The 26,670-nt window shown below is 54.2% G+C and overlaps 10 protein-coding genes across 10 annotated transcripts; 4 read left to right on the top strand and 6 right to left on the bottom strand.

Annotated features, from left to right (window-relative positions):
• Positions 1 to 60: 60 nt before the first annotated feature.
• On the bottom strand, positions 61 to 2,165 carry QBC33DRAFT_318215 (uncharacterized protein). The gene is made up of 2 exons (XM_060423563.1): positions 2,025 to 2,165; positions 61 to 1,963 (listed from the first exon to the last, which is right to left on the bottom strand). Exons 1-2 carry the CDS (start codon positions 2,030 to 2,032, stop codon positions 223 to 225), a joined length of 1,749 nt encoding a protein of 582 aa, XP_060285614.1. The 5' UTR covers positions 2,033 to 2,165; the 3' UTR covers positions 61 to 222.
• Positions 2,030 to 2,952, bottom strand: QBC33DRAFT_318276 (uncharacterized protein). The gene has a single exon (XM_060423564.1). It carries the CDS (start codon positions 2,855 to 2,857, stop codon positions 2,300 to 2,302), a length of 558 nt encoding a protein of 185 aa, XP_060285613.1. The 5' UTR covers positions 2,858 to 2,952; the 3' UTR covers positions 2,030 to 2,299.
• QBC33DRAFT_318213 (uncharacterized protein) lies at positions 2,952 to 3,880 on the top strand. The gene has a single exon (XM_060423562.1). It carries the CDS (start codon positions 3,047 to 3,049, stop codon positions 3,674 to 3,676), a length of 630 nt encoding a protein of 209 aa, XP_060285612.1. The 5' UTR covers positions 2,952 to 3,046; the 3' UTR covers positions 3,677 to 3,880.
• Positions 3,881 to 4,672: 792 nt separating this feature from the next.
• On the bottom strand, positions 4,673 to 9,457 carry QBC33DRAFT_530608 (uncharacterized protein). Its single transcript, XM_060427246.1, has 3 exons — positions 8,834 to 9,457; positions 5,805 to 8,768; positions 4,673 to 5,731 (listed from the first exon to the last, which is right to left on the bottom strand). Exons 1-3 carry the CDS (start codon positions 9,165 to 9,167, stop codon positions 5,031 to 5,033), a joined length of 3,999 nt encoding a protein of 1,332 aa, XP_060285611.1. The 5' UTR covers positions 9,168 to 9,457; the 3' UTR covers positions 4,673 to 5,030.
• Positions 9,458 to 9,746: 289 nt separating this feature from the next.
• Positions 9,747 to 11,723, bottom strand: QBC33DRAFT_530605 (putative gtp-binding protein). Its single transcript, XM_060427245.1, has 4 exons — positions 11,318 to 11,723; positions 11,193 to 11,264; positions 10,646 to 11,131; positions 9,747 to 10,416 (listed from the first exon to the last, which is right to left on the bottom strand). Exons 1-4 carry the CDS (start codon positions 11,390 to 11,392, stop codon positions 9,865 to 9,867), a joined length of 1,185 nt encoding a protein of 394 aa, XP_060285610.1. The 5' UTR covers positions 11,393 to 11,723; the 3' UTR covers positions 9,747 to 9,864.
• A 542-nt stretch (positions 11,724 to 12,265) lies between these two features.
• QBC33DRAFT_556693 (DUF862-domain-containing protein) lies at positions 12,266 to 13,112 on the top strand (the record flags this gene model as incomplete). Its single annotated transcript, XM_060429742.1, has 2 exons — positions 12,266 to 12,364; positions 12,438 to 13,112. The coding sequence occupies 2 exons, from the start codon at positions 12,266 to 12,268 to the stop codon at positions 13,110 to 13,112; spliced, it is 774 nt and encodes a 257-aa protein (XP_060285609.1).
• Positions 13,113 to 14,112: 1,000 nt separating this feature from the next.
• On the top strand, positions 14,113 to 16,956 carry QBC33DRAFT_512916 (putative prolyl-tRNA synthetase protein; the record flags this gene model as incomplete). Its single annotated transcript, XM_060425940.1, has 15 exons — positions 14,113 to 14,361; positions 14,432 to 14,456; positions 14,513 to 14,628; positions 14,720 to 14,724; positions 14,833 to 14,880; positions 14,938 to 14,956; positions 15,024 to 15,134; positions 15,203 to 15,273; positions 15,324 to 15,396; positions 15,445 to 15,476; positions 15,553 to 15,651; positions 15,748 to 15,819; positions 16,001 to 16,228; positions 16,322 to 16,784; positions 16,864 to 16,956. 15 exons carry the CDS (start codon positions 14,113 to 14,115, stop codon positions 16,954 to 16,956), a joined length of 1,704 nt encoding a protein of 567 aa, XP_060285608.1.
• Positions 16,957 to 18,135: 1,179 nt separating this feature from the next.
• QBC33DRAFT_604069 (uncharacterized protein) lies at positions 18,136 to 20,696 on the bottom strand (the record flags this gene model as incomplete). Its single annotated transcript, XM_060432238.1, has 6 exons — positions 18,136 to 18,768; positions 19,094 to 19,189; positions 19,219 to 19,391; positions 19,555 to 19,628; positions 20,211 to 20,397; positions 20,486 to 20,696. The coding sequence occupies 6 exons, from the start codon at positions 20,694 to 20,696 to the stop codon at positions 18,454 to 18,456; spliced, it is 1,056 nt and encodes a 351-aa protein (XP_060285607.1). The 3' UTR covers positions 18,136 to 18,453.
• Positions 20,697 to 21,068: 372 nt separating this feature from the next.
• On the bottom strand, positions 21,069 to 22,352 carry QBC33DRAFT_512914 (amidase signature domain-containing protein; the record flags this gene model as incomplete). The annotated part of the gene is made up of 5 exons (XM_060425939.1): positions 21,069 to 21,265; positions 21,319 to 21,510; positions 21,560 to 21,685; positions 21,735 to 21,858; positions 21,909 to 22,352. 5 exons carry the CDS (start codon positions 22,350 to 22,352, stop codon positions 21,069 to 21,071), a joined length of 1,083 nt encoding a protein of 360 aa, XP_060285606.1.
• A 631-nt stretch (positions 22,353 to 22,983) lies between these two features.
• On the top strand, positions 22,984 to 24,008 carry QBC33DRAFT_604067 (uncharacterized protein; the record flags this gene model as incomplete). The annotated part of the gene is made up of 3 exons (XM_060432237.1): positions 22,984 to 23,021; positions 23,134 to 23,167; positions 23,343 to 24,008. The coding sequence occupies 3 exons, from the start codon at positions 22,984 to 22,986 to the stop codon at positions 24,006 to 24,008; spliced, it is 738 nt and encodes a 245-aa protein (XP_060285605.1).
• Between the last annotated feature and the right edge of the window lie 2,662 nt (positions 24,009 to 26,670).

Here is a 26,670-nt window from a genome sequence, read left to right as displayed (position 1 = left end):
AGGTATCCCACTCATGAGCTCATACAGTCCGTTTACCTATGTTATGCTCCATCCTGTCCCCAATGCGACCCCCCCCAAAAAAAAATACCGTGACGCAAGAGTTCACAACAGACCCTGGATCCAGCCAGTGTTGTCCAAACTCACGCCCCGTCCGTCCCACTCCCCATCCGGGATTAAAGGTCAGAAGCGAGCATGCATGGTCAGAGCGATCCGATTTCTCACTCAGCACGCCCCATAGCGCACGCCTCTCTTGCCCAGCTCCTTCCGGCCGACGGGGTCCTCGGGGAAAACCCAGCCCCTCGCTCGCTTGGCCTCGCGCTTCTCCGCCAGCTGCGGCTGCGGCATCCAGCCGTCGCGCGCGATCGCCTTGCGCCGCGTCCCCTCGGCCGGGGCCCCGATCTCGGCGCGCCAGTGCGCCTGACCCGGCGACGGCTCGTCGTCGCCCGCGAGCATGCACAGGCCCCAGAGAGCGAGGCAGGCCGTGAGGTCCGGCACCTCGCTGCCAAGGATCTCGTCGTCGTCGGCAGGGCTGGCCGCCTTGGCCAGCTGCACGCTGCTGACCTCGAGGTAGCCAAAGTGCGGGACCGACTCGCCGCCGTTGCGGACGACGACCAGCTCGATCTCGGTCAGGATGAAGCCGTAGCGGCAGCCGTGCTCGCGCATGGCGTGGTGCAGGTGCGACAGCCCGCGCAGGTACTCGACGCGCTTGACGTTGCCCTCGACGCGCATGCCCGTGTTGAACCGGTCGAAGCTCTTGACAAGCCCCACCACATGCGCCGTCGGCTTTCCGCCGAAGATGGCCGCCGCCGACGCCGACTCGCCCGCCACGTTGGCCACGAACATACAGTCGCTCGCCATGCCGCTGCTGGCCGGGCTGGCCGCCTTGCTCGGGACCGACAGCTGCAGCGGCCGCGTGGACGAGAGCGCCAGCGCCGAGTTGAGCTTGGGCAGGTAGTACGAGGCGTACATGGAGTGCAGCGCCGCCTCGGTCTCGGGGTGCCGCTGTGCCGTCGCCGGCGTTGGGAGGAGGGGCGCCGGGACGGGGCAGGGCAGCGAGGCCGCGCGGGGGAGGGAGAGGATGGTGGAGGCGTTGAAGGAGCTCCACGGCCGGATTTGCCGAACATCCCACCAGAAATGTCTCGTGTGGGGATCGCGCAGCGGGAAGGAGATGGTGCGGACCAGAGACGGGGCCGGGTTGGGCGACGTCAGGTAAGTCATGAGGGTCGTCGTTGGAGTGGGCTCTGGCGACATCGAGGCGTGAGCCAACGGAGATGGAGCACGCGGCGCGTAGGGTTGGTAGAGGAAGGGCTCGGCCTGGGAAAGCTGTTGCTGGGGTTGAGGGGCGGCCGTGCAGTTGCCACCGGGGCCGGAGACGTATGCGGGCACGTTCCGGTAGGTGGGGAAGCCGTATTTTTCAATGGTGGCATTATCCAGGCTGCATGTCGATGCGCGACGAGAGTGGCAAGCTGACGCATCTAGCGCCGGCGCAAAGCTGACCGGGGAGCAGAGGAGGCTGGGAGTGCCCGAGCGCTCTTCGGAGAAGGACAGCGGTGCTGAGAAGGAGATGGTCTCCGGGTTTGTGTAGCTGCGCGTATGACCCGAGGCGACATTTCGACTATTCCTCCGTGCAGACGGAGCGGGCGACGTCCTCATGCGCTTAGGGGGCGAAGCACCCGAAGCTGACGGGCCGATCGCCTGATCCTGGGACCGGATCTTTGGAAGAAGCAGTGGGCCGTGAGTCCGGATGGGAGACCGCATGGGTGTGGTCCTCCGAGTGCTGGTGGTGGTGATCGAGTCGGAGGGCGACGACTCGAAGGAGTAGACGGATCCATGCGAGCTGGAGCGAGCATGACCAGGATGGTAGGGGATTTCAAGGAGAGAGGGATCAAAAGAGAAGCTCGGAGGGGTAACAGGGCCGCATGGTGGTGGGAAGGTAAAGTCAAAGGTGACATCCGCTGCCAGACTGGATGAGGGAGTGTGTCAGCCAGAAGATGGTACTCGAGTCGGGCACGAGAGCTACTCACGTGGACATGGTGAGTGCTGTGCCTTGCTTGGGCACACAGGAGATATTATAGATTATGGTGTTGGTGAACTTTTGGGGGGTGGAGGCCAGCTCTGTTGGTGTGGGAGACGTAGGAAAGCGAAGGGGGCACAGAGGCCGTAATTGACGACTACGGTCGTATGATGACGACCCGACCTCTCCTGAGAAGTCTGGTGGATAGGAAAAGAAGAGAGATGTCTGAGATATGGAAGCAAAAGAGAGATGGGGGGGCAGATGGGGATGGGATGCCAGCTATTCTTATCCTTTTGTCGTTGGACGAGAGGGCCGGACGATGCAGGCCAGCCATGGCCAGATCAGCCAACCCCAGCCATAGCAATGGAGGGCGCGACGTCTGGTGATGCGATGCGTCGCGCCGCCATCAGTAGGATGCGAGCAAGCGTGGACCGCGAAGCGTGGGGCAGCGAGTGTGGAGCGTGGAGCCAGCGGCTTCCCACTTGCTCCACTAGGGCTGGACCGAATCTCGTTCTCGATCGCAGATGGATGAAAATAAACCTGAAACGCATGGAGGAAAGGTGGCTTCGAACCCTCAATGTCACTCGACATCAAGAATGTCGGGGAAGCGGCCAGCAGAGCAGGCCTATCGTCGAACACAGTTTGCTGCTGGGCCATGATGTGGCCGGCCGATATACCTTCGGTACGTACTCCCGGCGGTAAGCCAGACAGTGGGCGCTGGCCTGCCGGAACATTGCGCTCCGTAGGCGCCCGCCAGGAAAGCGACAGTGCGCATTGAGTGTGCCCCGTCACGGTGTACCGCGAGATATTCATCAACAGAAGTCCCAGAATGATGTATCGCATGTACCTTCAACACACATGACGAGCTCGACTAGCTCGACCGAAGAGGACCCTAGAGTCCTGAGAAGCAATCAGTCGATGCAGCATCGTGGACAGTAAGTGGCTGATGGAGGACCGGGAGAAGCCCCCGGCTCGAGACTGCAGATTGGATGCAGCTAGCCCTGCGGGCGGCTATGAGTCATATTTAGACACATGGCACTTGGGTGGCTTTTGGAGCTCCAAAGAGCTCATCCATTGCGGGCAGTGGGGCACCCACCAAAGCTAGCGCCAAACGCCGTGTGGGGGACGTACCACACACACTCACCCACGACTTCTGGTGCGACGCGCAGCGCGAGCAAGAAAGTGAGGCGTTGGCGCGGCTTTTTTGGCGACTCGCGGATGGACACGAATGGCGGGACCATGCGTCAACGAGCTTGGGGCATCAACGGTCCTGTGAAGAAGCCCATCGATCTGGAGAGGACCTTCACTCTTCCAGGGTCCCCTGGATTTTCCAGACTCGGTATTCGTGAAGAAACAGAACAGGTACCTGTCCATCATGCGGCACGATTCCATACACGTCGCATACCTACCTACCGCATGTTGGGCAGCGACTTCGATTCTGCAAGCGAAATTTCGGGTGCTATCTCCCCCTCGGCCTCATTTCCATCAAACCTGCCCAAATTGACGCCTGCTGTCTTTCCTGTCTGCTTCAACCAGACCACCTGCCCACCCTACTCACCCCGGTTCATCTCCATCTTCTCGTGGTCCACGTGCTATTTTTGGACCGCCAGATGTCGGAGAGGTGACCTCATTCTAGCATTGGCGAGGTGGACAGCATCATAGAGCGAGCGGCTACTGAAATTTGCAAATGCTACTCGCGCCGCTTCGCCTCATAGCTAGTAGTCGTACGGCGTGAAGCCAGTCGGTCGGTCGAGATCCGCCCTTTCCACGGGCTGGAGTCCTCAAACAAGTCCGCGGGCGGCTACAGGTTCGTAGAGGCGAGATTGCGGTCCTCCTTCGGGCCTGAGGCTCCCAGCGTCAGAGATTCCCTTCGGAGAATGAAGGAGCCGAGCTTGAGGCGCCCCTCACTTAGAACAGCGCCAGGTGAAGCCCCCTCTCTGTTCAGAGGTTCGATTGGAGCGCCGGGCGGTTGCTGAAATGAAATTGCTAGGGGAACGCCGGCCGCCCGGGCTGACGAGGCTTCACTGAAGGATTGCACAGCCTCAGTGCGAAAATCTGCTGGGCGCTTATATGAGGACAAGAGAGATTCCCCGGGATGGGATATCCTGGCGAAAATCAAGCGCGGGCGCGAAGATCACGGGAGCGCGAGCTTTTCGAGGAATGCAAGTGGCCCTGGGATTGGCTGAGGAGCACGCGGTAAACCCCAGTCGAGCTTCGTGTAGCGCGTCGACGAACCAGCCAATGGCATCGCCGGTGGCAGAGCCAAGATACCCGACGCCCATGACAGTCGTCGATTGGCCTTCGGGTCTCGCCAACATTTCCAAAGAGTCAAAGACGCAGAAGGATAGGCGAGCTGCATCGGGCGATTGTTTCACGAGATCGTTCGTTTCATCTCCTCCCCAAATGACTCACACTAGGTGGGTCCTTTTGACAGTTGTGGTTGTGTATCTACTCGATCGGTAGGTACTTGCGGTCGACACCGCTCGAAAAGTCGGGGGGTTGGCAAGACTCACACCTTCCCCAAGTGCCGAAGTAATCGTTGCATACGTAGATCTCATGGATTGTTTATTGCCTCACCTGGCCCCCTCCACCCCGCGGCACAGCCACCGTTGTGCAGCTGCGATAGAGGGTGGAGGGTGCATACGAATGACCCCGTGTGTGAATTATGTGTGTATATTCAATGTACCGTATCTATATGTGTAACGCCCCTTGGACTCGTCAGGCGATGGCTCCCTCCCGATGTTGCCCACGAGCCTAAAAGAGGGGGTATCGTATCGCTGGGAAACGCCCGACAAAAGACGATGATGTTGTTGATGATGATGATGTAAGAACTCCGTCCGGACAGCATGATGGGTCAGGCCAGAAACTTGCGCCGCCATGCCTCGAGCTAGTGACACCGTCGCGTCCCACGTCGCCCTCACCGACTTCAAACTACTCGGCCTGCAGATCCCGAGCCCACCCTTGCGGCTATCCATGTACGGCTGTTGACCGCTTCACGGCAGTATACGTCATCTCCTCAGTCGATAGCCCGCGTGGGGCCTGAGCCTGCACTGCTGTCCCCGTTTGTCACGCGATCCGACGTGACTTGCTGCTGGCCCAACGTCGCGTTGTTTTGGCCCAGCGCTGACAGACTGTCGCTTGCCTCCTGCCCTTCGCCTGCAGCAGAATCTGTGCTCACCTCTCTCACCCTTCTGAGCGCTCTGTGCATCCCGTCCAGCCGCATCTTCTCCGCAATCACCATCCCCCTCGCCAGATCCCTGATGGCTCTGCGGCCAACCTTCTCGTGCACGTCTCGCCACCCGGCCAGCTCCTGTGCCACGGTTTGCTGGGTGTATCGCAGCTCCTTTGCCAGGCCCTCAGCCTCCATCTCGCTACGGCGGGCTCTCTCTTCACGCTCTTCGTTCAGCCGTTGCCGCGCGTCGTCGAGTAGGCCAAGTGGCCAGCGGGTAGACCGGCCGAGAGAATTGTGATTACGTTCGGCATCGCGACGTGCCGCGAGAATCTGCGTTATCAGTTGCTGGGGGCGGGCGAGCGCTAGGAGTATCGATTCGATGATCGAGTGAAGTGCCAAGAATGTGCCATGGAAGGCGGCTATGGGAGACGACTGCGACGAGGAAAGGGCACGGGCGTAAACCTCGAAAGCTGAGCTGTGTGACTGGGGTAAGAAGTCGAGTGTGCTAGTCGCTCGCGCGAGCAGTTGAGACGCTTCATGTAAATCTGCACGAGTATTAGTCACCAGTGCGAAGGGGTAGGTGAGAGTTGTAAGTCGTTCACGAGGGGGCACACATACCAGAAGAAGCATTGCCGACGACGCTGGCACCCCTCCCAACGCGCCGTGTACTGTACTGGAGGCCATGGACCATCTCCATTGCATACTCGACAAACTGCTCGACTTCTTGAACATCTTCGAGCGGCTCCAGCTCGTCGCGTACTTTTTCGGCCCGCGTCTCTGCCTTCAACTGGCTCCGTTGCTCCATCATATCCGGTTGGAGATCGGGAACTAGGAAAAATTCCCACAGCATCTCATGAGTAGCAAACGTGGGGTGGGAGAGAAGGATCCTGAGAAACCAATCCACGCGGAGCTGTAGATCCTTTAGCACGGCTCGACTCGGCTTCGAAGGTATCTGCGTCGGCGACCGAAGGTTGGCCAGCGACGGAATCCACGATGCCGGGTTCTCCAACGCAAGGAGCTTCGCAAGACGCTCGAAGTCGGTCAGAGAGCGCCGACAGGTTGTGACTGCATAACTGTGCTGGTCGACGGGGGCCCCGGATTTGAGGACAAATCGGATTGAGGCATCCTCGACAAAGTAAGAACGGACGACGCGTGTGGTTCGCGACTCCGGACCGACAGGCATGGAGAAGAGGGCAAGGTCGTCGATCTTATTCCGAACATCGTCATCTTTGGCCAGCTCCACCGCGGTGAGCCCTCGTAGTTCCTTGGCAGCGGCGTCGACGCGAGGATCGCTGAAGAGCGCCCGGACCATGTCGAATCGACCATACTTGCTTGCGACCATCAGTGCCGTGAAGTGCTTCTCGTTCGTCGCATTGACGTCGACATCGCACCGATGCAAGATGTATACTGCCAGCTTAGCATCGTTCACAATGTGTAGGAGTGTGTTGCCCTTGGCATCCACGTGGTCATCTAGATGCAGAGGCTGACCATCCCCCTGCGTCTCGGTCGCCACGTTGAGGGCTTCCTCCACCATTTTGTGATACATGGCGTGATCGTACGACCGACATAAGGCGAACAACGGGGTCTGGCCGTTCTTGTCCTTTTGCCGCCATGGCAGCATCCTGCCAATTTCCCGGATGAGAAATGGAGCATGGAAAAGGTAGTGCGCCGCGCTCCTGTCGCGGGTATCTTGAATGGCGAGGTAGCGACGGACACTATCGTGTGATGAGAATTCGAGGAGGTATCCTAGCAGGATGCGAATGATGTCGGCATGCCCAAGTTGTACAGCAGCGCTTAACAGTGTCGTCCCCTCGTTGTTTCTGTCCTCGGCCACGATTTCGGGCGAGTAGTATTGTTCCAGAGACAGGAGATACTTGAGGACTTCTTGCCTATCATTCTGAACTGCCATCATCAATACAGACTCCCCTGAGGCATCTTGGGTCTGTGCCAGGCGTTCGATCGAAGTGTCGCCCTCAATGCCGCTTCCAATCGTCCCGGTGCTCGTTGCTCTGGAACGGTACGAAATCTCGGACCCGCTGGACATGCTTCGGGTGTCCATCGCGACTCTTTTTATTCGCTTTGGCGGCGCCAGAGGCAGCTCATACTCTCCGTACTCTTCTTCTTCTCCCCGGCTTTGGAATGGGAAGACATGGCTTAGGCCCGACCCAAGCGAGAACCTCTCGGAGACGGTAAGGGGAGAGGAAGACCGCCTGGAACTAGTACCGTTTGGGAGGGTCCAGCTGCTAGAACTCTCCCAGCGGCTGGATGACGGCGGCGACTCAAACAGCTCGTTTTCATCGCCCGTTGCACCTGAGGTGGGCTCCATTATCCTCATCAGTCCCGGAAGGTCGCCCTTCGCTGCGGCATCCCAGAGAGCTTTGTTTCGTCGGCTCGCTCTCCGGAGGCTGCCGGAATCGGCGTCTAGGTACGAGAGCACGGCTTCGAACGTGCTCAAAGCGTAACCCATCTCACCATTATCCACGTCGTCAATGAATATGAAGTGGCGGATATATATGAGACGAGCCTGGAGGTTCTTGACCTGAGCTTTGATGACGACATATAAGAGCAGAGACACTAGGGTGTCGGCATTGATCGTGAGCACCGGCTTTTCAGAACCATCTGAGTAGACAGCCCCTTGCCGTGAGCTCTCCGAAAGCTGAGTCACCGCTTTGGTCGTGCGCAGAAGGGTTTCCAGCGTCTCCTGGGGACTCATCGCATTGCTCATCTTCCGGAATTCATCCATGGCCCGCCCCAGACTGGCGATCAGGTCACGCTTGCCACTCCAACCACCATCCATGGCAATTCCGAGCTGCGAAATATCAATGAAGTCCATCTGCCGAATCTTGGCCTCCAGTTCGAGGTCATCAGGACGTTTCAGAGCGCTGAGTCGCGGAAATAAGAGGTGATGGACGCTCTCGGTGACGTAGCGCTCGATCAGTCTCTCCACAACCGGGCCAGTCAAGTCGGTGGTCGCGCCAAGTAGAGACAGCTGTTGCTTGTCAACGGACTGGAACAGATCGATGGCAGTGGTAACGGCGGTCTCAAGGGACGCTCTCATCACGTCTTCCTCGTCTTCGGCATAGAAGTTCTCTATTGCGCGATCCGATCTCCTACTGCTAGCGCCGTTTCTTCGAATCGAAGCACTGTCCGATCTAACCCTCTTCATCGCTGCCAGAATTGGACCATCCGGCTCCGGGTCAGGAATATGATTGGCGGATGGAGGAGGTGGTAACGGCCGTTCGAAAATAGTTGTGAACTCGCGGAACAGTTTCTCGAGACCCGACTGCATCTGCCGAGCAATGACGGGGAAGTGGTTGAGGAGGTCATGAAAGCTCTTGATGTCCTTCTTTCGAGGAACAATGACGGACGGTGTCGGGTCGGCGCCTGGGTCCCCCCTATTCATTGTAGGCGCATGGCCCCCTTCAACGACCGGCGGGAAGATGGCGGGCCGGATTTTGATCTCGTCCCATGAGCCAACCAAAGGCTGGGATATGTAGTAGATCAAGAATGGTCTCGGTTCAAGGGTGTCGGGATACCAAATGGTGTCGTTCAGTATGTTTGCGTGGGCCAAGTTCTTGAAGCCTACAGGGGGTTCAAATCAGCAGTGTGATCATAGGAAAGAAATGGAGGAAAACTGTCTGACGTACCCTTATTGCTATAGACAAGATTGTCCTTGATGATGATGCTCCGACCATTGATGGTATTGTATACCTTCGCCTTCCCTCTCATTTCGCGCAGGTTCTGGGCGACATCCTTTCCTCCCGCGGCCGAACCCTTGCCGTTTCCAATGCGCAAAACATGGCTGCCTATGAACTCGTCTGAGGCAACAGTGTCGGTCAAGAGGGCGCCGCTCTCTGAGTCGCGGGAGCTGAGCAGGACAGAGGTGGGGGGAACAAGGAGGATATGGAGTCGAGCGGGGCTGCACTGAGCGGCGAGGGGGCTCTTGGAGAAGGCGCTCAGGAATGGGTTTAGAGGTTGCATTCATTCGACTTGCGCTTTGCAGCTCCTCGGAATGCGATGTGGTGGTGGTCCTCAGCACCAGCATTGAGCCGGCATTCAAGGCTACAAGAGGCGTCGTCCTGGGACTAGGTGTGGAACTGACAGAGGGGTGCTGAAGCTCTGAATAGAGACAGGCGACACAGCGAATAACCGTCGCGAAAGCAAAGCTGAGACATCCAGGAAGTGGAGAGTTGGTCAGAAGAGGCTACCTCTCATGCTGTTGTCAGTGTTTCCTTCACGAAGTAGGCGTCCAATGATGAGGTACCTAGGAATCTGACGTGCAGCTAGGGCGAGTTTACCTGGTCTTGGCCCTTCCATGGAACCCAAATTGCGGGGATAACTTTATCCGGCGCACACTGCACCTACCATGGAAACCTAGGTAGATAGTGGGCATGCAGCTCACAATCTGAATCATCAGGACGAGCGATAACTGTCGTCTTGACCAGCCTATTCCATGGCCGATAGGATGGCTCGCCCAAAAAGGCATTCTTCAAGTTCAATCAAATATCTCCACCATTAGTCAATCACGGTACAAGCCGTTCCAACGCCCAAGGGAGCTTCGTGGGTTCAGCTTTTTGTGTCGTCATCATTCGCCTAGCTTAGGTAGCTACCTATGAAGCTACGCAATCTACCCATCATGAGGGCAGTCCAAAGTAATTTAACAGCTATCTCTTCAAAGTTAAGCCTTTGCGGCCCCTGCTTTGATGAGTAGTATATCCCCGTCCTCCACGACGTAGTCCTTGCCCTTTGTCATCATCTTTCCTTTGGCCTTCACCTCGGCTTCGTCGCCAAGCTCTTTGATGACCGTGAAGTTGTAGACAATAGCCTGGATGAAAGTCTTTTCGAAGTCGGTATGGATAACTCCAGCCGCCTGCGGTGCCTTTGTTCCGTTACGGATAGTCCATTGTCGGACCTCGTCGGCGCCAACAGTAAAGAAACTTCCGAGGTTCATGACCTTCCGCATATTGATGACGATCTTGGGGAGAGCCGATTCAACGCCAAGTTTTTTACACTCCTCCTGAGCTTCCTCTTCCGTTTCGAAGCGGGTTAAACGCTCCTCGAAACAGACAGAGATAGGGAGGATGGGGTCTCCCGCCGCATGCTCCTTGATCCACTCAGCGATCTTGCCGAGATGCTTGTTCTTTCGCCGGATATAATCTTTTTCGGACAGGTTGACCAGATATACCACTGGCTTGGCTGTCAGGAGGAATAGAGGGTTGAGTACCTCGACCTAGGTGCACGCATGTCAGTTACTACCAAGAAACCAACAGAGATATGCGAATAGAAATGTGGAGATTGCGTGGTTCAGAACAGGTTTTTGATCTCAGTATGCTCTCTGCGTTAGTTGCTGAGGCATTCGACGAGCTGGGATTAGATCAGGCCTTATGGCCCTTTGTCATCATGAAAGTGGAAGGTGTGCTTGGCGGCGTGACGAGAGAGAAAGCGACTCAAAAACACACCTCTTTTGGAGTCCATTGGCCCTTGCGAATATCTTTTCCGTCATTGAGCCAGGCGAGAATCTTTTCGATAGTTGCTTCCTCTTCTCTTGCCTTCTTCTGTTCAAGGCTCTGCCCTCCCTGCCGTGTCTTCTTCTTCTGGTTCTCGAGGGCCTTCTCGACGAACTCGATATCTTTAAGACGCAGCTCCTCGCTGATGATATCGAGATCCCGTGTAGGGTTAACGTCACCCTCAACGTGGATGATCTCAGCATCATCAAAGCACCGGACCACCTGGAAGATGGCATCTACGGCACGGATGTGAGACAAGAAGGCATTGCCGAGACCGGCTCCGGTTGAGGCTCCCCGGGTCAGACCGGCGATGTCATAGACCGTTAGGTTGGCAGGAACACGGGACTTGGGGTTGTACTTCTGGCAAAGCCAGTCAAACCGATCATCAGGAACGATGACTCGAGCCTCCTCTGGGTCGATGGTGGCGTAGGGGAAATTCTAAGCATCCAGTTAGCGGTCTCCAACGATGCCCGGGATAGCAAGGGGGAGGGTGACAAACAGCGGGATTACCCAGGTTGCATTTTGTGATGGCCTGGAAGAGAGTTGATTTGCCCACGTTCGCAAGACCAACCTACCACAATGTCAGAAATTGATACTTCAGTTTTGCAGAGGTCAGATGCGTACTATACCGCTCTTCAAGTTGTTACCGGGCCTGCCCAGGAGGATCTTCTCTTCTTGAACTGGCTTCTTGGGCGCCATTGTCCTTCTCTTACTGTACTGACGGGTAGAGATAAAGGTCAGGGTGCAGGCAAGCACAGGATTCTTTAAAAATGCAGAACTTGCTGCGGTGGACCAAAGAGGGGTGGAGGAAGCGAAGGGAAAGGAGAGGCGCAATATGGAAGGCACCGTGGTGAATATGGAACCGGCTGTTCCCAGCCTCACGGCCAAGGGGATAGAACCTGCTTTTGAGATGGTGGTCGGCCTGAACAATTCGAGAGAATGTCTGGTCCTGAAAAGCTGTTGGGCAGGGGAGGGCTTGGCTTGGGTGAAATTCTCCAATAGTTCTCCTCCCAGTGAAAGTCTCTTTTAATTTCCATTCCTGTGGATGGAGCCTAGCCCCCACTAACCAGGAAGCGGGCGGAAGAGGAATATCGATTTACCCGTTTTGCCTTGCCGCTAGCGGCCGGCGGGGCAGGTACGTACCTGCAGCTATCTGCCCACCCAGTCGTCTTGACGCAGGTAGCTGAGCTTCCATTACCTCACATCGACCAACTTTGAAGCTACTGCTACTATCTAGGTATTCATAAGACGAAATACGTGCCTTGGCTCCTTTAACTTTCTGGCTACCCCAATGCCGGGACTCCATACTCATCTCATTGGCCGCCTTGGAGCATCTTGCCTCATCGCACCGAGAGACCAACTCCCAGAACCTGTTCGTCATCCGCATCAGTTTGCCGCTTACATCTAGCCGGACACTGCGAGACTTCTGCGTTTTCATTTCCACAGCCATGAACGAGTGATTGTCAAGCCCATATCCACAACCTTGTCTAGTTCCGGAACTGATCAACCGCCTGAACCTCTTCACCTTCCTCCCACCTTCCCACACTTCCAGTCGACCATCGCAGAATCGCCATGCCTACCCGAAAGCCGCAAAAACCCGGCCGGTCTCACAGATCGACGCTATCTCTTCAGAAGACTGAGATAATAATCAACGTCTATGACCTGCTTCCTGTATGGACTATCCAAGCATCCCACTCACCAAGCGTCAAGATCATCAGCTAATGTGCAACCTCTTACCAAACAGCCCGGCAGATTATCCTCGACCCTTTGGTTCCTTGGCACCTCGCTACTGCACTCGGGCGTCGTCATCAACGATAAAGAGTACGCATATGGAGGTCACGACAGGCGCGGCGTCACAGGCGTCTACTGGACAAGGCCGAAGACTGAACCTCCCGGCGGCACGTTCAAATGCGAGATCCTTCACGGCTTCACCCTTGCGTCCCAAGCGGAAATCGATGCCATAATCCATGAAGCTTCAGATAACTTCTCCGGGACAGCATATAACCTTCTCACAAAAAATTGCAACCACTTCACGGCGTACCTGTGCCAAAAACTAACCGGCCGTCCCGGCCCCGGGTGGTTGAATCGGGCGGCTAGCATTGGCGTAGCGCTTCCATGCGTCGTACCGCGGGAGTGGGTCGAGCCGCCAGACTATGATACCGCTGCCGGCGAGCTGGTGGACGAGGGTGAGGGCGAGGACGAGGGCGAGGGGTCTAGGATGCTGCCGCCATCAGAACGCCCACGGCTTGTCGGTGAACCGGATCAGGACAATGGCTCTCAGCGTGAAGATCCGAGTCGGGTTGGTGGGGAAGGACGGAGGAGGGAGGTGAATAGGAAGGGTAATGCAAAAGCGCCTATGTGGGACTCGGAAGGGAGAAATCTGCCGCCATCTGAGCGAGTCCCGCCTGCGCGGGACTGATGAGCTCGGGGCGGGATACATACATATGGCATATCCAGACGGTGGAAAGAGAGAAACCAAGCCTGTTGATTTTCTGGATTAATATACTCTCGAGGACGATACCCAAGGGCGTTAAGCGAAAGTGTATGGATATGCGTATTTCAATGGGCTTGTATTCATTCAAATGAACAGCACATCCCCAAAGGTCTGACTATGACCCCCAGCTTTATTGAGCATGGTGCTATTACAAGCACTATTAGGCTGAGTGGCTCCATATCTCTGTGGCTCGCAAGTCGAGCTTCACAGTCTGGTACCCTCTGATCAGCCAGCTTTCGACATTGATCCAGACTCGGTACGTGGCCTTCAATTCACCAATGCCACTCATCATAGCACAGCAGATAGAGTCACTCGTGGACGGGCAGTTGAAAGGGGCTAGCCAGTGTTGATTAACCCCTTTTTATCACCGATTTCACATCCAGGCCACATTAGAGCCCCTTAAAAACGACACTTGTACCGTCGCAATCGCTGAAAAGAGGCGACTCAGGGAGAGTCACAGGATTACGGTTTTAATCAACAACGTAGGATTCCCCCCAATAGGTCAAGCCTTCTCGGAGAAGCTCTTGATGCTCGCAAAATAGAGGTGCGCATACCTATTTTGCAGGGGCTGGGATCGACGACATCAGTTTGCTAGAGCCCGGTGTCCTTCATTTGTGCTACTAGAAGATCTGGATCTGGCCATTTAGACTTCATATTCCTCTTCCCAGGTCACAAACGGTGCAAATGTTGTGGATCTAACGGCTCGAATGCGACCCCTTCGCAGAGCCAGGCGAGAGGAGGTTTGGTGCCGGACGCCCAGCACGTGATTCACCCACTTCGCGCAACGGGCGGTATGACTCTCCCACGGCGGGGTGCCATACCCCGCGAGCCCCGCGCCTGAGTCATTTGGGGCTCAGGTTTGTTTTGTCCAATTCTTCCCACAAATTCAAAAAACCAGGACGCGAATCCACGAGAAACAGCCACCATGGAAGATGCACAAGGGCCATCGAAGAGCGCGCTGAAGAAGGCCGAAAAGCAGGCGAAGATGGCTGCTGCCAAAGCCGAGAAAGCGGCCGCGCGAGCTACCACAGTCCCCATCGTTGGAGGAGGCGGCGCCAAGAAGGGCGACGAGTCCAAGGAGATCATCGGCATGACTGTCTCGAAGGAAGTCAACTTCAGCCAGTGGTACCACGACCTGGTGATCAAGGCTGAGCTTGTGGAATACTATTCCGAGGTGAGAGAGAAATCCCTGTGTATATGTTACCGTTTGTCGACAGCCTTTGCTAACTACAGATGTTGGACAGATTTCCGGCTTTTTCATCCTCCGACGTAAGACAACCTTTCCCAGATCCTCGATCGGCAGACTAACGCTGGGAAATGGGCAGCGGCCGCAATGCATATCTGGAACGTCATCCGCGCCTGGTTCCAGGAGAGGATCCAAGACATGGGGGTCGAAGAGACGAACTTCCCCATGTTTTTGTCTTCCAAATCACTGGAAAAGGTCAGCAAGCCTCCCATTTCTGGTCACGGTTACCTAAGGGCTGCCCCTAGGAGCGCATATCCATTGAGACTAAGACTAACTTCGAATGTAGGAGAAGTATGTATTCCTGGGATCAAAGGCTGTGGACTAGACTCCCGAGAGTTTTGCACCCACCCTATAAAATAAAACTACCTCGAAGGAGGACTGGCTGACCCCTGAATATAGGGAACACGTGGAAGGATTTGCTCCTGAGCTGGCATGGGTAACCAAGGCGTAAGTTAAGATTACGGTTGTTTACATGGGCTAGACCTCACGACTAACACTCTCTAGGGGAGACAAAGACTTGGAGGTCGGCGAATTCTTTCCCCTCGGGCTTCTGCTTCCAGGACAGGGAACTGACACAATGGCTGATGCAGGTCCCCGTCGCGGTCCGCCCTACCTCAGAAGCAGTCATGTACCCTTATTACTCGAAGTGGATTCGATCGCATCGGGACCTCCCCTTCCGGTTGAATCAATGGAACTCAGTTGTAAGCAACCGCGAAATCTCCATGTTGATGTTTCTAGGGAACTGACACAACTTGCCCGAACGTAACAGGTCCGGTGGGAAGCGAAACAAACAACGCCATTTCTGAGAACGAGAGAGTTCCTCTGGCAGGAAGGGCACACGTCTGTAACCCCCAACCCATTTCTGAGGACGTGGTCTGATGTTTAAATAGTGCCCATCTTAGCGAGGCACTTGCTGAGAAGGAAGTGCTCGAAATCCTGGAGCTTTACGCCGGCGTCTATGAGGTAAAGGGCCCTGCTTTTACCAAATGGAACGTTGCTAACTTCAAATAGCAATTGCTGGCTGTTCCTGTCGTGCGCGGCAAGTACGTACTAGATATCTTCTGTTGCCCAACATTCAGAGTCCCCTGGATATTTCACTGATCACTCGACTTTGTACAGAAAGACTGAAAACGAAAAATTCGCCGGCGGGTACTGGACATCAACTTGCGAGGCTTACATCCCGACAAATGGTCGCGGGATCCAGGGGGCGACATCTCAGTAAGCATGCACAGCCGTCTTTTTTTTTCTGGCGACGTTGGTTCAGGTGTGAGCCGAGCTAACAAGGGATCCTAGTGCTCTTGGACAGAATTTTAGCAAGATGTTTGACATTACAGTGGAGGACCCAGAGAAGAAGGGCGAAAAGATATTCGTTTGGCAGAATTCCTGGTATGTATTTTCGGCGGTGCGGATGCCCGTTCCAGGCCGAAGACAAGGGGCGTTATGCTATGGCCGGGGAGCGCACCGGACAACATCCCACCAAGATATGCCCGTTTGCTCCCCATGCCCCAATACCTCCCTCCGGCCTCCGATAAGGACAATTTTCTAACTAATGTGGTCGTTGGAATAGGGGCTTGTCAACCCGTGTCATTGGCGTCATGGTCATGTTGCACGGAGATGATAAGGGCCTCGTCCTTCCCCCCCGAGTGACTAAGATCCAGGCAATCTTGATTCCTGTCGGCCTGACCGCCAAGATGAACCCTGAAGATCGAGCAAACCACATGAAGCAAGTCGACGAGCTCAGGGCATCTTTGAGGAAAGCCAAGGTTCGTGTCGAAATTGATGATCGTGATGGCTAGTGAGTATAACCTGCGTAATCCAGGCACCTATCCCCCAGCTCGGAACTTCCTTGGTTCACCCCTCCCCCCATGTTGCCCCTCCTCTCTTTTAGTTTTGAGACCTCGACTGCTAACCGCATCGTCAACACCAGTACGCCCGGCTTCAAATTCGCAGATTGGGAAATGAAAGGCATCCCCCTGCGCCTCGAGTTCGGGCCCAAGGACGCCGCTGCCTCGGTCGTAACCTATGCTCGCCGCGACACGGGCTCCAAGGGAACGATCCCCATTGCCGAGCTCGCCACGCAGGTCCCCGCGCTGCTCGAGACGATCCAGCAGGACATGTACAACAAGGCGGATGCGTCTTTCAAGTCCCATCGGCTAATCCTACGAGACTGGGCGCAGGTCGTCCCTGCCCTGGACTCGCGCAACGTGGTGCTCATCCCCTTTTGCGAGGAGCCCGCATGTGAGGAGCGGATCAAGGAATTGACAAAGAGCGATGAGAATCAGGAACTTGGACCAGATGGCTTGAGGCAGCCAAGCATGGGCATGAAGAGCTTGTGCATCCCGTTCGAGCAGGTACGTGCTTGTGACGCCAAGGATCAGTGCACTACGGCATGTGGAGGCAAACTGCTGACTCTTGAATGTCCCGAATTAGCCCGATGGTCTCGTCCAAGGCGAGACAAAGTGCCTGAATCCGGAATGCGAGCGGCTCGCGAAATCGTGGGTCATGTTCGGTCGCAGCTATTAGTGACTGCAAGAAAGCCGGGCTGTTTCGAGGACTGTAGATGTGGTGGTTCGCCAGGGGAAGCCAGCATGCGCTGCCGATTGATGGCGTAAAGGTGGGACGCTTGGAAGCGTGTTGTTCCTCCGTAAACCCAGCATCGCTTTGTCTGGTCCTAAGACTGGGCCGGAGCGTATCAGCTTTTTGCTAACCCAGCGTTGTGGCGCTGGTTCCGTACTGATGATATCCCATGGGGCTTGGAATTCGGTAGGGAATAGAGAATACGATATGTCACTCGAGCCGATCGCGAGGGGAAAAAAAATGGCAAAACTCTTGATTCCCATGATGTCACGGAACTCGGCGAAGGGGTTTCTTCTTGTATCCCCCTTTTCGTCCCTGCTCTTTACCTCTCTCTACTATGTATCCTCCGTTGTGGTGGGGGGTGCGGGGTGCGTGTATACATAATCAGCCCTGGTAGGAAGGTCCAGGGTAGGAAGATATCGGTGGTCCTTTTCCGCAACATTGGCCTGGTTCCTCAGGAGCATTCGGAGTAGATCAGGAGAGCGCATCGATTCCACTCAGCAATTCCGGTAAAGTAGGTGATCCTCTTTCGTTGTCAAGTGGTTCGATGCACATGAGAGTTACAAGGCACGAAGAGTTCAGGCTGAAGCGTTCCAGAAGCAAGTTGGAAGCAGGGCAGCTTGGAGTCGCATCAACGGTCGTCGATCAATGAGCCTTGGCAATTTCGACCAAGCTTTTTACCCCTGGCCAGAGATCAGCATACCCCTGCTAGCCTTATAGGGCATTCGTACTACGTAGTACCTACCTAGGTACCTATCTATACCACACCCGACAACGGAAGCCCGACGACACCTGATGCAATTCCTGGAATGCTTCAAGTATTTTAAATCATCACTACAGTTTCGACGGAACCGAGTTTCGTATCATCAAATGCTCTAAGCAATGGAAAGCAAAGCCGTCAGGTGCAAGGCAAAATAATAAGACAGAGTAGGTACCTAGTGCTGATACAGCGCTCTACCAGGTTACTTTAGCGATCAAAAGTGACCTCCCTTCACGTGTACCCTCCCGCTCGGGAGCAAAGCTTGTTTGTATGCCGGCTGTTCGGATGATTGTGGGGCCATTTCAGGGGCATATAAGCAGCCCAATCTCGATATTAGGTAAACCTAGGTAGCTTGTCCAATATCTGTCAGACTTCCCCTCCTGTCTAGCATCACTTTGTCCTTCCTATCCAGGAACCGAGATGTCTCCTCCGTGGGGAGCCTTCCCGGCTTAGCAGTATCTCATCGTACGTCTAAGCATCTGCCCCGACCTATGGAGCCAATGGAGGTCCAGAATATCCTTCAACCATGGCGGCCACTCAGGTGACATGAAGCCGCGATCCACATCTGGAACTATCAAGACGTCTTCGACGTGCTGCCCGAGCTTGCAGGACCGCTGCAGCAGAGCTCTCGCAATCTAGATGGCCCCACGGTCGGGCCCAAGGTCCGGGAACTCCGCCAACGGCTAGGGGAGGATGTACAAGCGGCCGAGGACAAGGAGGGCTGTGCCGAGACGGGCGATGGCGCCGCCCCTGATCTTCAGGTGCTGGCGGTTGAGTCGTTTCTCGTCATCGCGGACGCCGAGGCGTGGGCAAGCGACCGCCAGCGTGTCATCTTTCTCGACGCGAGAGGAAACGCGGTGAGGCACCCGAGGCTCCCGTTGGAAGAGCTGTTCGATGTGAGGGGTGCCTGGTTCCGCTCGAGCTGGTGGGACCAGGACTATTGACTCGAGGGCGAGCTGGGGGAGAAATATCGCGCGCGCGGTGGGATGGGCGCTGCACTATACGATGTGGAAGATCTGCTCTGACTTGCTTGTCATCACGAACCCGGCTAATTATGTTCACGAAGCAACCCCTTTTGGTGGAGGGAATATGGAAAGTCCTAGTAACCAGACGTAAATGCAACCAACGAGTGTTCAGGTCCCGAGCGATCACTATTCCTTGCTTCCAGGCCTTGACCAGACACAAATAGTTCAAGACAAGCCCCTGGGAGTTGGTGCCAGCATCGCGATTCCTTCCACCCATAGAACTAGTGTATATCTTGGTCAGCCATTGCTGGAGTTTACAGCCCATGTGACGGGGGGAAAGAAAACAACAATAACTCACTAATTCCAGAGTGATGTCGAAATCGCTCGCAATCTTGTCACAAGTATCGTCGCTCACGACTTTGTAGAACTTCTGGCAGCCGTCGACCATGCTCGGCTGTAACTGCGTGGCCAGCCAGCCGGCACGCCCGTGGTGGAAGGGTCATCGGTGTCGTAGTCGGAGCGGTCCGAGGTCCAGACGGGGGTGCGGGCTGGATAGGTGGGCACCGGCTTGTCGTCGTTGGCGAAGCAATACCTGTCCAGCAGCGCCTGGCACCCGCCCGGCAGCTCTCCGGGTAGAAGCCGTTGTCTCCGTCGTCCTGCGTTAGCCAGCAGTAGGTCGTGCGCTGAGCGATCAGCGACGACACCGTCTCGTTAAAGGTGATGTTGGCTGTTGTTGGAGTGGCGCTCGGGTCGATTTTGGGCGTGCACCATGACGTCGTGAAGTTCGGGGCCGCCGTCGCCGCTGTCCCCAGCACTCACGTTGCGAAGATGGATGATTTTCTAGGGCGGGGGGTTCCGGGGCGGTCTTAGCCCCGACCAGGCCGCCGCTCTGGCTGATGGATTCGGCACATACACAGGTCAGAATTGCTTCATCACACCGACCTGCACTAGCGGGACCTCGGGTGAGCTGGGGCCTAACCAGGTGTGCCCTAACGGGAGGTTCAAGCCCGGCGACGCTCTAGATCGCCCCCTTCGCCAGAGCTCAATGCAGGCAGAAACTCCCTGTCCTGCGACAGCGTTGCCATACCGCCCTTCCTTGGCGTGCACTCCCCTGCTGCTGCAGTCCACCAGGCAAATACAACAAGAAGTGGCCGGTCAACCCGAAGAAAGTTGGACAGATCCCTTACGACGACCCAGATCACGCAGTCGTCCTGTGGGAATACACTGACGACTCACCAACAACGACAATGATGACTCAAAGTGGAGCTCCGAGGATGGCTCAGATGCCTATGGCTTCATCATGCTTGAGGGTCCCGATGGCTCCCTGGATACCTCGTTTTCCACGTCCCACACAGTAGTCCGCCGCACCTAGGAGATCCCGGCGGTAAAGCGCTCCATCCTCGCCACCCAATCAGACTCTCACGGACTCTGTCTTCGACCATACAGAAGAGGTCTTCCACGTGTTTTGCAACTACCCGGCAGGCTCTGCTGAGTGCGAGAGTATCCGGATAGACGGGCAGAGGACACCGTCATTTGTTTGCCCGACCACGTTGGTCAGGGCCCATTCGCTCGCATCGTGTCGATGAAGCTCGCCGACACCGGCTTCCAACTTTCGAGTCACGTCCTCGAGCAACGTTCTCTGGCAGGCCTTCACAGCCCTGTCTACGAGGTCAAAATTCACTACAACTTCCACGCCATCACCCTAAAACGAGCCGACGAGCCTGTCGATATCCGCGTCGATTTCACCAACCTTCTTGGCTACTGGGATGAGATGACCGACTCCGACCTAAGTAAGCGGAGAAGAAGCGCGGATGGAAGCCTTCCACCATGCCAGACTGGCACTCGCGCGTGTAGCGGGCAATTGTCAGGGACAAGGCATTGCGAAAGCGGTCGGACCCGATCAACAACATCACGGTGCCAAGTGACACGGCACTTGCAGTGATACGAGAGGGCGCCGGCATGGTGGAGAGGAGATGATTCGGCATCTTTGCCACATGGCTCAAGAAACTGGCAAGTTCTCTCTGAGCCGTACTCGGCCCCCCTTTTGCCTAACGCGCCTTCTGTGGGCGACCGTGACCAAGTCTGAGCTAGGAGTTATTCCTTTGGGCTGGGCAGACACTATCAACTCGTTCTACGCGGAATGGTGGTACACCACTCACTCGATATCGTCTTAATCTAGGCTTTCAACACAACAGGGTGTTCTACAGCTGCCAGGGCGACATCTTCCTTGCAAACCTAAAGATGGACCTCGAGGCCAATATCAACATGTATATCACTTACGCCTGCTATTTCTCTGCAGCCTGGATTTCCCCAAGCAAGCCAGAGACGTATGCCTAGGCGGATTGCTCTGGAATGGACCTTAGCAGCCGCTCCGGGATAACCCTAGCTGGAAAGTTGGCCTCGTAGGCGCTCATGAATTGGAAGAGAGTGCCTTCGCCTTCAGAACGGGCGAGAGAAGCCAATCCAAACGGATGGCTGGGCTCCCCTTTAAGGTGGTACCTCCCCAGAGGAACATTAGCGATTGGATATCCTGTTGTAAAGGTTACTCGCAGTTCAGACATCCTTTTGAGGACTGATGGTTACCAGAAGCCATGCTGAGGGAGCACACAGGGCTATCCATCGGAGTGATTACAATGTCGAGATCATTATCGCGAAGGGTTTTCTTGAGTCCCTCATCCCTCCCGACCCGGCGCATGTGTTGGAAAGCGGCCTCGTATCTCTCTTGCGACGGTTTCTCCTCGACAGCCCTGACGAGCCAAGATTGATCTGGTGCATCTATGGCAAGGGTTAACACAGAGCCAAGCAAAGGACAAGACTCCTTTACCTTTCGGTAAGCAGCTTTCTGAGTGCTGTTTGTTGAAGTTGACAATATGGCAGAGGTCCCGGATCGTGGACTCCGGATCGACGTAGTCACTGAAAAACTCCTTTACTGTGTCTGCGATCTCGAAGGCTGAATCATGTGAGTGGAGAGTAGGGGGATGAGAGGGTTTGCCACGTACAGTTCACGACGAAAGGTGTGTAGTCGCCATCATTTTCTAACTTGCTGGGCTCAGGCAAGGTCGCGGGATAGACCACCTTTGCGCCAAGTGACTCCACCAAAGCTCTCGCGTTATGATACGCATCCTTGAAGAATGTTAGACTATCTTTCGACTGGGACTTTTGTATACACTCACGTGTTGTTCTTTAGCTTCATCGCTGGGAACCCAAAGATCAGGTGGGAAGCGCCAGAGGGTAGGATCAACGAAGCCAATCTTCAACCTCTCAAATGATCCCGCCAAGAAGGACGTGTAGCCACCTCCAGGTAGTTTCGCACTCGCCGCAGGGTCCAGGAGGACCTCTGTCGCTGCCGCCACGTCGCGAGTAGACCTTGCCATGGCTCCGGGGGTGTCGAGGCTTTTGGATACGCGCCAACAACTCTCGGCCGTGATTACCTCTTGAGTTGGCTTCAGTGAGTACAAGGACTGTCTAGATGACGGCTGCACGATCGATCCGTCGTTCTCGGTGCCGATTCCGATGAGCGCGAAGCTGGCCGAAAGGCTGACGGCACTCCCGGTCGAGGAGCCGCCGGGGCTCTGCGAAGCTGTCAGAAAACGGACGCATCTCGTGCTGCATAACATTCTGGTCCTACTGATGGCGACAGATCTCCTTCATCGAGCTGAATGTCACCATATATGTACGGTGACGTGGTCTGGCCTCCTACGGGAGAAAACCCGTCAATGAGCCCTTCCCCCCTGTCACATTTATCTTCGAAGCCGGCGGCGAGCATGAGCCAGGCGCCTTACTTGAATGCACATAACTCCTGTCATAAATTTAGCTGGGTTACCTGCGGGGATGCAGGGAGGAGACCTTACGCTTAGGTTGCTCTTGCCAATTATTATGGCCCCGCTGTCTAGAAGCTTCTGGGTTTGAGTCTTGCCGGAGCATTGAGTCTGGTGGAGGAGACTGGCTTACTCTATCCACTAGGGGAGCGTTCTTTAGGATCTTGTCCTCCAAGAGAACAAAGCTACCGGCACTTGTCGTCATTCCAAGCTCAGGACTGGTGGCGATGCGATGTTGGCGAACGGAAAAGTTGGGGAAGGCTTCGCGACAGGCAGGCTTTGGCGGCGAGACAGAAGCTGGAAAAGACCAAGGAGTTCTGGAAGCGGCCTATGGATGACCGACGATTCAGTCTGGCAAAGGCGCTAGGGAGTCTGATCTAGCTGCCTGGAGAAACAGTGCCTCGTATTGGGATTGTGGTGGGCTGAGACGATGGCCGGCGTACCCACGGAAGGTGCTTCGGAAATTCAGTATCAGGCGGGAAGTTCAGTTTCGGGCGGAAAGTTCAGTATAAGGCTCACCTGGTCTTCACCCTTATCCATTGGTCCAAGTATTTGATGACAGTAACACTGACGTTTGCAGTATCGGGTTTGTCAACGTTTGGTATCGATTTACAGTAAGGATAATATCGCTGCTTTCTATCTCGAGAGACATTTGCGTCCTTTGCTTGAGATTGAGGCATTCTCTCACGCAAGCTCACGGGATCCACAGACGCTTGGCCAAGTATATTCCAGAGCGGACTCGACACACCGAATTCACCATGATGGGGTCTGACTTCTGGAAACGACCAGATCTATGTGGACGCATGGAAATCGACTATCGCTTGGTGCACAAAGGGCCTTGAACGGAATGATCTCAAGGACGCCCTCATGGTCAAGTCAGCAGAGATCTTCCGAGACCAAGCAAGCTCATTGCTTGAGAACTACACGCAGGGCTCTGAGCAGGCTGGTGTCCCCCTTCTTGTCATTCCCGTCCTCGATCATTACGAGCAATTTGCGAACTCGTTGGTTGCCTTGATGCGCAACAAGGCGGACGTTTCCATGATGTGGGGATTGCTGTTCTTGGTCATTAAGGTGCTGCCTCCCGAGCATCTGCATGTTTCAAACGCTTCCGCTTGGTTGTGCTGCGCCCTGGACTGCATTAACCGCATGGTGAAAACCATTGGCATCAAACTTGAGTACATGAACGAGACGATGCAAAAGCATGAAGAACAGGAGCAGAAGAAGAACGTCTACATTGAGGTGTCGAAGGAACTAGTCACTCTCGCTTTTAGAGACAGTGCCCTCGCTGGCTTGAAAGACACAATTTGGGACGTTATCACAAGCCAATTTCGAACAGTCGTCACAACTAGAAGAAGCCGCCGACCGTATACGCCCGCATCATCTCTCTGCCACTCTCGAAGTCTCATACAGATGGTTTCCACCGACTTCAAGCCTTCCTACACGAAGAGTCCTTAGGAGGCCCCCAAGACAGCTGGACCTAACTTGCCTTAATTATATGCAACCGAGCTTGAAGGACACTAATTTCTGCGGCAAGGATGATGAACTGGCCTTAATTCACTCTTACCTCGCGCCACGCCCGGATCAGCAGACTCTCCTCTCCACCGCCATCTACGGCATTGGGGGCGTTGGGAAAAGCCAGATTGCGTTGATGTATGTGCATCAGCATGCCAACAACTACGACGCCGTCTTCTAGATCCATGCTTAGACCTTGATTAGCTTGGATGTAAGAACCAGCGCGCGAATCGACTAGGTCACAATGAACCAAAAGATTCAGCAGTTTCGGCACCACGTGCCGAAACCTTCGCGCCCCGCGCCTTATATTGTAAGATCCCGCTGTTCGCTCTAACCTGCGTAACTCCCTTGAGATTCTTACATTGGAACAGAGCTTCACTGAAGCGGTTCACTTGCTTGGCCTGGACTTGGCCGACAAAAATACCAAGAATCGAATCATTCTGCTGAATTGGCTCCAAAAGACGGGCAAGATCTCCTGAGAATATAGATATGCATTCAAGCTGACGTTACTAGACAAAACGTGGCTGTTGATTTCTAGAAGTGGCTTGAGACATCCGAAGATATCTAGGTGGTCATGAACAACCTCGGAAACCTCAACTTGTCACTGGGAAGCTACACTGAGGTCTTATGGTTCCATCTGGTGTGCCAAGAGACTGTTGCTACTGGGGCCAAGGGCAATATGACCATGAACTACAACAACCTGGGCAGATGCTACACTAGCCTAGGTTGTTACAATGAGGTCATCAGTTCCTTTCAGAGCCAAGGAATACTTAAGCATGGCCGAACCGTCCTTCAGGTGAGTGTGATCGAATAGTCTAGAGCTTCGCCTAATCCTGGTATCATTAGGTGGTACTACTACTGGGTCGGCAACATGTATATGGCTTAAGGAAATCTTGTAGAAGCTAGCTAGGCATGTTATAAAGATTACTTGATAATCTAACTTCAAACCTATATATTAAGGTAACCACAATAGTGATGACTAAGCGGTTTGCTGATTAAGCGTCATATATGACTTATTTATAAGCCTACAAAGTAGCTAAGTCACGTGATTAATCCTTACCTTATAATTGGCATTTGAAGTCCAAAGGACTTTCCTGCCAAAGGCAACCCTAACCTTAAGAACAGGGTAGCCTGGCAAGTCTAGGGTAGCCTAGCAAGTCTAAGGTAGCCTTGCAAGTATAGGGTAGGTGCAGAAAATCAAACCACCTAAAACCATCAAACCCTGTCAAACCACTTAATACATATCACTTGTTACGCCCCAAAGGCCCAGGTCAATATTGCCCCAGCCCCCACGCATGGGGCTTAGGAAAGCTTAGTGGCTAAGGTGGCTTGGTCTGCCGCATAAGTGGCTTCAAGTGATTAGCGCAAGCGCAGCCTTCAATTGAAAGGCCCTGTAATTAGTACAGTCCTACCTTGCAGAGTAGGAAGGCCTAGCTAGCCTAGTCGACAGTCTTATAGTGTTTTCGCAAGGGGCTTGCATAGAGACTGCTAGGCAGCCCTAAGTTAAAAACCGCGATAGACTTGCCTAAAGGTTTACAAAGGCAGGCTTTAATATACATTCTAGCCAAAAAGCTGCTTAAGACAGTTTCCTACCTAATTTACTAGCAATACTATCGCAACCGCCTTTTCCTTCAAAACCCATGCCAATTAGCTACCTTGTATAAGTCAGTTAGACTAATCACCTCTATGCCTCTGTCTTGCTGCTAACCTAGGTCTTGCAACTTGTTACAACTTTAAAGCCTCTTTCAACAAGCTTGCTATATAGCACGCCTTTGCCTTTAATCCAATACACTAACCCTACCAAATTCCACAATGTCAAATAACAACAACAACACTAGCACGCTTAATTAACCTAGCATTAACTCTGCCACTAGCCTTGCAATAGACTCCTCTACTACTGCTTTACTAGCTAGACAAGTAGCCTCTACTACTACAAACCTAAAAGGCTACCTAGCCTATAATATTAACTACGTCTACTCTTACTTGCATAGGCAAATCCAATACTACATAAACAGCGCCTATATTCTAGGTAACTAGCTAGCTGCCTTTGTCAAGGCAGTAAAGCTTTACAACAAAGCGCAGCAACTTACTAGCCTAGGTTTAAAGACTAACAACAAGTTGTTGCAACCTACTAATACGCTAGGCTTAAGTATAGTCTAAGAGAGCCAACCTGCTACCCCTTAGCCTAAGAATACAGCTGCAAATCTAGCTCAAAAAGCCTACCAGAAGCCTAATTAAAGGTCTTGCCAGGCCTTTAGTTAAAGGTCTTACCTAGGACTTCACTAGCTATTCTTTAACAAAGACAGCAAGCTTAACAATTACTTTAAAGCCTACCCTAGCTTAAAAAGCACCTGTATTGACAAAATCACCATACTAAAAGCTAACAAAAGTCTTGCCAACTACTACGGCTAGTTTAACAACCTCAAGACTGCTTTTATTGCAGACTTTAACTAATATTAGACTGCTAATATATAGGTTGCCTTTGCTACTAGTTACTTTGACTAGACTATAAAGAACTGTTAGCATATAGCAATCAATGCCTACTTATATATATGCTACTACTAGCGTAAATTTGTCTGCTAGGTTTAACAAAACTACTCTTACA

This window comes from Phialemonium atrogriseum (genome assembly GCF_030411735.1).
Source record: "Phialemonium atrogriseum strain 8032-3 unplaced genomic scaffold QBC33scaffold_6, whole genome shotgun sequence".
Lineage (NCBI taxonomy): Eukaryota > Fungi > Ascomycota > Sordariomycetes > Cephalothecales > Cephalothecaceae > Phialemonium > Phialemonium atrogriseum.
The sequence above is the reverse complement of the archived record's forward strand: the minus strand, read 5'-3'. Positions and strand labels throughout refer to the sequence as shown.

Excerpts from the sequence above, each read along its gene's own strand:
- QBC33DRAFT_318276 (XM_060423564.1), bottom strand. The coding sequence starts at position 2,857 with ATGCGATACATCATTCTGGGACTTCTGTTGATGAATATCTCGCGGTAC.
- QBC33DRAFT_318213 (XM_060423562.1), top strand. The coding sequence starts at position 3,047 with ATGGCACTTGGGTGGCTTTTGGAGCTCCAAAGAGCTCATCCATTGCGG.
- QBC33DRAFT_530608 (XM_060427246.1), bottom strand. The coding sequence starts at position 9,167 with ATGCAACCTCTAAACCCATTCCTGAGCGCCTTCTCCAAGAGCCCCCTC. Across the intron at positions 8,769-8,833 it reads TCTTGTCTATAGCAATAAGG|GCTTCAAGAACTTGGCCCAC; the intron begins GTACGTCAGACA and ends AACCCCCTGTAG. Across the intron at positions 5,732-5,804 it reads CGTCGGCAATGCTTCTTCTG|ATTTACATGAAGCGTCTCAA; the intron begins GTATGTGTGCCC and ends ATACTCGTGCAG.
- QBC33DRAFT_530605 (XM_060427245.1), bottom strand. The coding sequence starts at position 11,392 with ATGGCGCCCAAGAAGCCAGTTCAAGAAGAGAAGATCCTCCTGGGCAGG. Across the intron at positions 11,265-11,317 it reads ACAACTTGAAGAGCGGTATA|GTTGGTCTTGCGAACGTGGG; the intron begins GTACGCATCTGA and ends ACATTGTGGTAG. Across the intron at positions 10,417-10,645 it reads GCCAATGGACTCCAAAAGAG|GTCGAGGTACTCAACCCTCT; the intron begins GTGTGTTTTTGA and ends GCGTGCACCTAG.